The 10,843-nt window shown below is 47.8% G+C and overlaps 1 protein-coding gene across 1 annotated transcript; it reads right to left on the minus strand.

The window, feature by feature from the left end:
• Positions 1-594: 594 nt before the first annotated feature.
• mycn (MYCN proto-oncogene, bHLH transcription factor) lies at positions 595-6,665 on the minus strand. Its single transcript, XM_071514849.1, has 3 exons — positions 6,550-6,665; positions 5,483-6,131; positions 595-2,926 (listed from the first exon to the last, which is right to left on the minus strand). The coding sequence occupies exons 2-3, from the start codon at positions 6,108-6,110 to the stop codon at positions 2,154-2,156; spliced, it is 1,401 nt and encodes a 466-aa protein (XP_071370950.1). The 5' UTR covers positions 6,111-6,131; positions 6,550-6,665; the 3' UTR covers positions 595-2,153.
• Positions 6,666-10,843: the final 4,178 nt, after the last annotated feature.

Genomic DNA, 10,843 nt, shown 5'->3' on the forward strand with positions numbered 1-10,843 from the left:
GAGAGGGGGAGGAGGACAGAGCCATGTGGCTGATGTTGGTAAACAGTATCCAGCCTTGTCCTGGCATCGTGGCGGACGGCGCACAACGCCGGAGATATCAGGCGCCCAGGCCACACACAGACCGGGACAAAAGGTAGACACACATACAGACATTCGCTTTCATACGCACACACACACACACACACACATGCAGGCAGAAATACACAGACTCAGACAAATAAAAGAAAAGACTCACGCTCGGTGTCTGCCACTCAGCAGCTGCTCCAGTTTCCATGGCAACAGCCTGAACAATGTAGGAAGAGCTGTGTGTGTGTGAGAGAGAGAGAGAAACAGAGAGAGTGTGTGTGTGTGTGTGTGTGTGTGTGTGTGTGTGTGGATGTGTGCTCCTGTGCACTTTAAGTGTGCGTGTGTGTGTGTGTGTAGGTGTGTGTGTGGGTGGGTGTGAGAGGCTACAGAGGGGGAGGTAGCCGCAGGGTGCTGAGACAGAGAGGATTCAGAAGACACTCTTTATTTCTTTGTCAGGATGAGTCCTGTCTTTCGGAGCAGCAAAACAAATAGAGAAATGTAGATGCAAATAGAGAAATAAACTGAGAGATAGATAGATAGAGAGAGAGATGAAAGGATGATGACCAGGAGTGCCAACTCTGAGAGGGCAAATGTGGACAGGACAGAAAGAGAGGGATTTTTTTGCTTGTGCTCACAGTTTCGATGACGATAAATGATCCGCAACGACAAAGACAAGGATTTGACGATGTCTATTTATTTTTCAAAATGAGGTATTTCAAAGTGCTATGAGTTGCAGCACTAAATGTACATTTTAAAAATGAAAAAACAAACATCTTATATCCGTTTACCCAGTTCTATGCACCCGATAGTTACAAATATAAACAAAAGGGGAAATAAGAGGAGAAAGAAAAGGCCAGGTACATGAAGATAGAACACATTTTCTGTACAAAAGAATTATTTGAGATAGAAGAAAAAAAATGACAAGATAAAGTGATATCTACTGAGAACTCATTTTCATACGAAAATATAAGTATCAAATTTAGTATGTATCAGGTTCACACTAAAAGCATAAAGGTGTGTAGAATTAGTAATATGGTACAATACAAAGAAGGAGAGAAGGGAAAAACAATATATTGTTATATTACAAAGTTTCATGACTCTCAAAAATCGAGGCCTTACAGTACTTTTAAAGGTATATAAACTTCCAGTCTAGTTATTGGCAGCTTCCTGACATACGTACGTATAAAAACCCAAAGACAAAATGTATTACAAAACAAGGCAGATCTGAGTGTATTTTGTCTGTACAGTATTGTTATATACAAAAGTGTCGGCTAGCAAGGTGCACAGTTATACATCCATTGACTTGGTTTGAGCACCAGTGTGAGAGAGAGGAGTGAGAGAGAAAGGTAACTCTTGTAGTGGCATCGTTTGTGTGACCCATTGGCGCCTCCGTCGTCGCAGTCTCTTCAGTTTTGCAGTGGTGAAGGCAAAGTGAGCGTGCACTGCTTCTCTGAGTGAACTCTGAACTTTGAACTCTCCAAGCAAAGTGCCCTCTAACACCCTTATCCCTGTGGGAGTCACCTGATTTCCAGGCTGGTGTCACAGTGAGTACAAAAAAAAAAAAAAACAACAAAACAAAAAAAAAAACAAAAAAAAAACACGATACAAATAGAAATGATATAAAAGCCAGAGGAAGGGGAAGACAAAAAGAGGTGTGTCCTCGCTCCTTTCGCCCTCCTCGTTCTTTTCTCTTTTTTTTTCTTTTCTTTCCTCGATGTGACTGGATTGAAAAAGTAAACCCCTAAACATTCTTAACGTCAACAAATGTGCAAAAAAAGTGGCGGCAGTGAAAGTCCGAGTGTCCCTCCAGCACCCTCCCCCCCCCACCCCCCGCTCCGTGTTTCAGATGGTTGTGTGTGTGTGTGTGTGGGTGTCGCATCTGAAGCCTCTTCTAAGATTTTGCTCTGTGTGTGTGTGTGTGTGTGTGTGCAGGTGTACAGAGATATGCAGGCCTATGTGTGCATGCGTCTTTAAGTGTCTTTAAAGGTGAAGTGTAGTGTATCAAACAGAGTGAGTGTGAGAGAGGGGGGGGGGGGTCGGGCGTCCGGGGTATATGTGAGTGTTTCTGTGTTGAAGCGGTTTGTCTGTTAGCGAGTCCTGGCCTGCTCCAGCCTGCGCATCAGCTGCTGCCTGCGGGCCTGGAGCCTGTCCCTCTCCTGCTGCAGCCTCATCTCCTCCGTCTCCAGCGAGCTCACGTACTCGGCGGCCTTCTTCAGGATCAGCACCTTGGCCGCCTTCTCGTTGTGCGCCAGCTCGGGCACGTGGTCGCGCAGCGTCAGGAAGCTGGAGCGCAGGTCGTTGCGGCGCTGGCGCTCCAGGATGTTGTGGTTGCGCCGGCGCTCGCTGTCCTCCGAGTCGGAGCCGCCGCGCGGGCTGCTGTCCCCGCTGCTGCTGCGCTTGGAGCGGGCCCCCGACGCGCCCGCGGAGCCGCAGGACGTGGAGGAGGAGGAGGACGACGAGGAGGAGGAGGAGGAGGAGACGGTTCGGGTGGGGGGCCGCGGCGCGTCCGAGGTCCTCTGCTTCTTGGAGGGCGGGGCGGGGTCGTCGTCGGAGGCGTACGGGGAGGGGGCGGCGTAGTTGTGCTGCTGCTGGTGGACCGAGCTCCGCTTCAGGATGAGCTCCTGCGGTGCCCGGCTGACGAACCGGCTCACCGCGCCGGACCCCGAGGCCGCGCCCCCCGCCTTGGGACGCACGGAGATGGTGACGGTGCCCGTCGCCATGGGTGACGCCTTGGTGAGCGTGGAGCGCCTCTTCTCTACGGTAACCACGTCGATCTCCTCCTCGTCCTCCTCCTCCTCATCTTCTTCCTCCTCGTCCTCGTCCTCCTCTTCGTCTTCTTCATCGTCGTCGTCTTCCTCTTCTGGGAAAGAGAGAAAAACACAACATGAGTGACTTAATCGCTCTGACACACCAACTATTCCCACTATGTCATCTATGTGTACCAGCAGGTGACAGGTGTGTAGGTTTGTGTGTGTGTGTGTGTGTGAGCGAGATCCAGAGAGAGTGTGTGTGGGAGCGAGAGCATTGCTCAATGCTGTTTGCATAGGCAGAATCTCTTAATGCTTAGTGTCAGTCACTCCTCCGCTAATCTACTCTGCAGGCGTTGACACGTTCAGTCTCACTGCCTACCAGACAGGCTGGATTTCTGCCTTTCATTCTTTCCCTCCCTCCTTTTCAACTTCTCCTCCTAATCTTCTCCGGTGAGAGCAGACAGTTTTAGTCTGATGCCTGCCGTCTATCAGTGCGGCTCCAGTCGCGCCGACAACGTGCGATAGCGGCGGAGGCATTAAGAAACTTTTTTAACTCGAACTGAACTCGGCTACAGCTCTCGCTCTCCCTCGTTTTCCAGCTGAGCTCTTCATCTTAATACCTGCGCCGAGTCGGGGCTGAGCAGCTGAGACTTATCACCGCCGACTGGCGCCTTTGAAGATGTGAGGAAGTGGCCAATCATGAGGCAGGAGAGTGTGAGGCCCAGTTAAAATGCCTTTGTGATAATGGCTCTCATTATCAGCTCAGGAGCATCTGAAGAGTATGGCATTTTACAGCTTACAGTAACCCACTTCAGACACCGCTGCACCAGGATGCTGTCTCAACACACACACACACACACATACACACACATACACACACACACACACAAAATCTGGCACTGCCATCAAAACAAAGGCGGCAAAGGGCACAGCTGGGTGGATAAGGGGGCGTGGCTGGCTTTGCCACATGTGAGGCTGTTTGGTGTTTCACTCTCAGAGCAGAACAGCTCATTTACTGGAGCTGTGAGGAATAAAAAATGGAATAAAGAGCAGTGCTGGCAAGCCTCTGTCTGACTGTTGTTTTGGAGAAATAAAAGATTCAGTGTAACAGTTGAGAAGTGTATAAAGAGCAGAACTCCTAGGCATCTCTTTTTGTACCACTGCCTTCCATCTGTACATCTGATTTCCCGGGTAATCTCATTATGTGCTATTGGCTGCCAGGCCGAGGGGAGGCTATACTTTGCACCCATGCAAGGCCTCTTTAATGGGCAGACCGGGCTATCTGTGCGGATAAACCTGCGCCGCGGCCTTTCAAGTCCGCGGCGTCTCTTTGATGGTAAGGTGAGGAACGCGTGTAACAAAAAAGAGAGAGGCGCGTCTTAACGCTGCGAGCGGCGGAAGAGTCCCGGATCGGCATTGTGCGCAGGATGGCGGGGCGGCAGGCGATCGGATCACCACCCCTTTAAGCCTGGGTGCTGGAGCGGCGCCAGGGAGACAGCTGTCGAGATGGAGCGCTTGTTCAAAGCTGTCACCCCCCTAAAGAAGCAGGGCCCTCCTCCGGCCCCCTTTCTTTTCGGCCCCCGGTCCAGTCGGTGGGGGTGTTTGGCAAGGCTGGCTGAGCCTGCCCTCTGTGCCAAGCTGGAGGCCTTTGTACTACTGTTTCACAGCGAAAACACACTGATAAGGACTCGTGAGTGTTTGTTTAGGGGATACGTCGACAATAATAGACGGCAGTTGAAGTCTTGAGCCGATTAAACCAGACAACGCTCATTTCCCAATCTAAACGTAAAGCCCCTTCTTCAATGCATTACCCCTGAAGAAGAATCACTAAAATACTTAGTGTCTGTGGTAATCATCATAGTGAGTTTATAGTTACCTTAGTGCTTAAAGGTGCCAATCACTATAATATTCCTGTAGGAATTTATGGTTTTGTTGTATCTTTATAGAATTTACCATCGGATTACTAATGTTCTTCTTGGTGTATGGAGTAATTTTGTTCATCACTCAGCTCGCCTACATCCCAACTCCAGGCGGCAGTTACACACCAAAATATGTGACAGCAATTTCTCACCCACTGCGCGCAAATGGTCCCTTAATCCATGCGTAATCAAAGCCTCCACGCAACCATGAAACAGACACTTTATCAGCTCATCGGTTTATTTAGCACCTTCTTCAGCTACGAATGTTTATCTTGCCTCAGACAACCTGGTCTGGGTGCAGTGTGTGTTGTCTTTTTGTTTGGCTCCGATGCCAACTGAGTTCGTGAGGCACACAATTCCCCATTTTACTGCCATCTGCCGGATGAAGAGCCTGCTGATTACATAAACCCCGTTCACTGTGTCACTACTCCAGTGTGTGTGTGTGTGTGTGTGTGTGTGTGTGTGTGTGTGTATGTGGAATGTAACAAGGTAATCCGATTCTGGGCCAGTCATATGAACAAGCTCCAAACGCCCCAATTAGGTGGGGGTACTGCAACTATAATAATAATAATTATAATAAAAAAGTAATACAAAAAAACAATAATAATGATAAATAAAAATAATAATAACGTAAGTCTAAATGATAGCTGGGTTTGGGGTGTAAATATCTGGTGTTTGTAGGTTTTGTATCATCAGCTGTTCCAAAAACACAAACAAAGGCTTTTTTACGCATCTCCAAATGCTTACCAGAGTCACTGGGAGCGCTTTCGTGGGCTGTGGAAGTGGGTACGGTCCCGGATGAATCCCTGCTGCCGTTCCTCTTGTTGACAGGGAAGGGGAACACTACCGCGGGGTCCACGCACTCTGACACCGAGCTGCGGCTCACCACCTCCGGCGCCTTGACGCACACGTTTCTGCTCCCTGCCGCGACGGTGGAAATAGCCTTGCCGAGCTTCTCCGTGACCACCCGCTCCAACTTTTCCCTGGCGGAGAAGCCACTCCACATACAGTCCTGGATGATGATGCTGTTGGGGTTCGTACTATCCAAAGCGGAGCCGAACAGGTCCCCATCGTCAGACGCCCCCCAGATATCGTCCTCGGGCAGGAGCAGCAGCTCGGAAGCCCAGTCCAGCGGGTCTGCTAATCCGAAGCCCAGGGGGTCTGCGTCCGCGGAGGCCGTCGCCGGCTCCCCCGGTAGCGCGGCTCGGCTCGGGGAAAGGGGCGGAGTGGGCAACAACTCGAATTTCTTCCAGATGTCCTCTCCCGGTGGCGCAGAGTCGGGGCCACAGAAGTAGAAGTCGTCCTCGTCCGGGTAGAAACATGGTTGTAAGGAGTCAAACTCCAAATCGGAGTTTTTACTTATGATCGCCGGCATTCTATCCCGCAATCGGAAAACCTGCAAGGGAACAAAAGATACTTTAGTCGCCCATAATGAAACGGCGTCTCTTCCCGTTCCCTCTCTCCCCGATCACACCTGAAAACTACGCCTGACTCCCAAGCCCACACACAGACACACAGTCTACTCCACTAAATTCCACAGGCACTCTGTGGTGCTTACAACCACACAAATCTCAAAGGAGAATGTGCGTAAATGTGACCCTGACGCACAAACAGTGTGCAAATAAGACGCGTTGGCTCGCCACTCACTAAACACGCCAGTAAAGCTGATTAGGATACAAAAAGCATGTGTGCAGCAAAATAAACGGAATGACAACAATTCGGTGAAAAAGAGACCGGGTTTTGTGTGAGGAAAAATGCGAGAAAATAACAAGCAGCACCATTATCCCCCCCTCCTGAAATTGGGAGATGCTCACCTTGTCCTGACTTGGGATGATGATGTGTTAAACCAGATATTTTCGTCTCTCGCAGTCAGTAATACAGACACTAGATTTAGAGCAGTCATCTACTTTGGGAGCACAGACAGTCCTCTGACACACATTGTGCCTGGTTGCAGTGTGTTATACAGTGAGATCTGCGGGAGGAGAGGAGACTCCTCCCTCCCGGGCTGGGGGGAGGTACTGTCGGGCTTTGGGTTTGATGCAGCGCGGGAGTCAGACTGGCTGGGAGCTTTCTTTTCCCTATCTACTTTCAAGGTGAATCGAGAAATAGCCTAAATATATATATATATAGCTATACAAAAAAATCTTACTTTATTGATAGCCGTAGGGGAAATTGTCTTTTCTCTTACCCCGTTCATAGCGAGGTCAAACCAAGGATCGGCTAGAGCAGACCAGTCCCTGGAGGTAGAGATTCAATGTTTTTGCTCAAGGGCACTACAGCAGAGTGGAGGCTCGCCGACCTGGGGGCTTGAACCGTCCAGTTGAACAACAGTCCCTATAGGCCCCCCTGCGGCCCCGAAATAACGCCCATTATTCCACATGAATCTGTCATTATTTTTGTTGCCTTACAGAATCTGTTTCAGAGTAACTGGATGTTTTCTTGTTTATCAATACTAAAAAAAACAGCCACATAGACCTGGACTCTAATCAAAATGCTATGAATTCTGATAGTAAAAATAATCACATAATAGCCGAATTATAATAGCCTAATAATCACAGTTTCATTCCATATGAACACACATAGCCTATGGCTTATCATTACATTGAAATGATCTATAGAGGTTCCTATATAGTAGTCGTCCTCAAAGCCCTTTCCCCTTCTCTTGCCCGTACAGCTCTAATATCATTTTGTCTATTGTCTGACGGCGCTGAGCTGCCCAGCATCCCAGGATGAAAGAGTTGGGCTCACTGCGCCCTCCTACGGACACATGTGGAACAGCAGGTAGAGAGGCGCACCATCACTAACTAAGCTGGGTCAAGCCTGCCAGACAAAGACAGAAAAACACCAAACAGTACCCGATTTTCCTTCAAAATAAAAGCACCAAAATTGTAATTTATAATATTATTACAATATATTTAATTGTAATATTTATTAAAATAGAGCAAAATCTGACATGCTTCCAAACTGTCTGGTTTAAATTTTGAAATTAAGTCTTTGTGACTTATTGGCAGCCTATACATATGCCATTTTGCATTGGTCCATATGGATGTGAATGTATGCTGCAGAACGGACATTTTGGAAATAGAAAAATGAAGAATAGTGCTTTCAGATACCCCCATTCGTAATTTCCACTATGGTCGTTTATGTTAGTCAAAATTTCGTCACAAAACGTTTTTCAACAACGGTTTTATTTTGAAAATTGTATCCGGAAGTGTTTTTTTTATTTTAGTGTTGCTGACTTGACACCGGTCCCAAAAGCAGAGAGCAGTCATGTCAGACAAACGCGACGTCGATTAGCGCGACGCTGAAAGGAATGGTTATTTATTATTTTTTCAGTGTGTAGGCTACCCACCGCTGCAAACATAATGATAGCTGTGGGGCTGAACCTCCCGAGACAATGGGCTGTGTGACTGAGGCGCGTTCAGCTGTCTCCGGGATAAGACAGGATCCGAGAAGAGCCATGTTACGTAACCGCAAGCGGTGGTTGTAGCCTGGAGTCATTCCCATTCCCTTTCCTAATGACAGCTTTGGAGGAATGGCGCATCTGTAATTATGCGCGCAGGCACAGGCGTACACACGGTCCGTGATATTGACTTATTCAGGGAAAACGGTCACCAAACGGATTCCGGCCAGCTGCATGAAAGACAGCCTCACTTCCCGTTTTTCCAGCTAGACAAAAGAAGTTGATAAAAACAAAGGCTTAAAGTTTTTAGAGGTATTATAAGACGAAAAAACTCTTTGTATGTGTCTTATTTCTACGCCTCTAACTACTTCGCCTAGCCTTACCTACAGTAAATTTTAGGAGGATAATATAACAGCAAAATTATAAACTAGGATAATAGCCTGTATGATTATTATAATATTATAATCATACCACAGGAGATAAAAACTACCACAAAGCATGATGAGGTCACCCCAAACTCACTTTTGCGTAGACATATTTCAACTCCCTATACGAATATCATAGTGATTTTTCGTTGGGTGGGTGGGGGGTGGGGGGGAGCTGAAACGGCAGCAGACAGCGAAAAGTGAGACTGTGCAGCTGTTTGGTCCACAGAGTGGGAATGGCAGGGAGTTTCCTGGGACTGGATAATCAGCTCCCAGGAAACTGGGAGACGGTTTGGGACTCAGAAACTCCCTACAGTTCCCCCCGGTCTGCTTTTACTTTCTCAAACTACTGTTCAGCTCTGACCTTCTAGCAGGAGCTGCTTCCCCTGTGAAACGGAGCAGAGAGTGGGAGTGAGAACAGAGAGAGAGAGAGATGTTGTTGTCCAGTGAGCATTGGGTGAGGACAGGAAGCCGTGTACGCCTGCTTGTTTTATATGATGCAACAGAAATAAAAACATGGACAAGAGGAATAGCTGGATGGGGAAATATTGGGCATTTCCTCCTGCAGTGTTTCTTGGCTGAAACAGATGTGTGTGTGAGTGTGTGTGAGTGTGTGTGTGTGTGTGTGTGTGTGTGTGTGTGTGTAGGGGGGAGAGGGGGATGACTGTAGAGGCTGCTTGCTACTACATATTCACCCTCACCCTGAATCAAACCCAAATTACAGAGCAACTGCTCAGATGTTGATATGATTACAGTGTTAGGCTATTTTTTGTTTTGGATTCAAATCAGTCAAAACAAGACATTTTCATATTGTCTGCAGCTTTACTATAGAGCATCATCAAGTTCTACTGTGTGAATGTGAGCAGGTGGAGTGTTATATACACACAGGTGTTGGGGCTATGAATCTACTGCAAACTGTCAATGCTGTCATCATGATTGAAACACACACAAACACACACTTTTATTTACACACATTATTGTTGTTCAGTCAGTTAAGCTGCTGTCTTGGCCAGATCTCCCTTGTTAAAAGAGATGCTTATTCTACCTTGGTTTAATTCGGAGGTGCAGGCCCGTCAGGGAGGTGGAACACCACTGGCGTCTTTTGCCTGTTGTTTTTATGACAATGCTGGAATGCCCAGTCCCCCCCCCCCCCCCCCTTCCCTTCACCGCTGGCCCGGGACATGGATGGTTAAGCAATTGGGCCAGTTGTGATAAAAGATTCATAAGTCGCCGCAGCGTTTTGGAGGAAAAACAATCTGCCGCAGTGACATGGGCACAGGCTGGGCGAGGTCAGAGAGCACGCACGCCGCATCAATGAGCCGTGTCAGACAAATGGAAATGAAAGGGGGCTGCGTCGGAGTGTGTGGTGGTAGCTGGGGGATGGGGGGTTGCTGTTGTTGTTGTCTTAGCCTTGTTTCCATAGTAAACACAGAGGGACGCAGAGGTATAACAGTCACCACACCCACTGACGCAGCAAATATTCAGTGGCTGCACGTCTTGGATGACACTGACTTTCTCTCCGCTCTCATGTGGTCTGTGAAAAGCGATGCATAAACACATCAGGGCAGCACAGACCTGGAAGCTTCAGCAGGCCTGATAACGGAGCACATTTACAGCATATGTACAGTATATTACACGTGTGTTGCAAGATAACAAAATAATAAATAATCCTGTGTAAACGTTTTGCGAAATGAGACATGCTCTGGAACCACGTGGGGCGCTTTATCTGGCAAGGTTTTGGTTCACTCAGTTACAGCGTGAATTTAAACACTGCTCTCTCCAAAATGGTAGCCGTGGCTTAAAAATGAGTGAAGTGGGCTTGTGACTGAGAGGAGTGCCGGCCTGAATCCCCGGACCAGTGAGTAACACTTTCCCTTCCCTCTACAACTATATTCAAGTTGCTCTTGGGCAGGGCAGCACAAAACTAATTCAAGCAGCTCCCAGGTGTGAATGTATTTAACTGTATGGGTGTGAAGTAAGGCGTTTGCATCCGCTGCATTAATCGTGCTTACATTTTTCATTTTAGGCATTTTGCTGGCACTCTTATCCAGAGCAACTTAGGAGTGCAACAGTAGAATAAGCTTAAATTCCTCGGTCAATGACTTTACAAGCAACCAATCGCAAAGGAATGCAAGGGTCTGAGTTCTAATGCCCTGACAATGCATGAAACAAAATAATCCTGTGACCCGAGAATGATCTTCTTTTTTTTTCCCTTTCAGAATTTGCTTCTTTGGGACGTAGTCGGACTGATTTCATGCCAGGAAATCTTCACAATAAGTA

Source organism: Centroberyx affinis, unplaced genomic scaffold (assembly GCF_046629955.1).
Source record: "Centroberyx affinis isolate AG114_WGS23_722 - 3 ecotype Tasmania unplaced genomic scaffold, CSIRO-AGI_Caff_v1 ptg010171l_1, whole genome shotgun sequence".
Lineage (NCBI taxonomy): Eukaryota > Metazoa > Chordata > Actinopteri > Beryciformes > Berycidae > Centroberyx > Centroberyx affinis.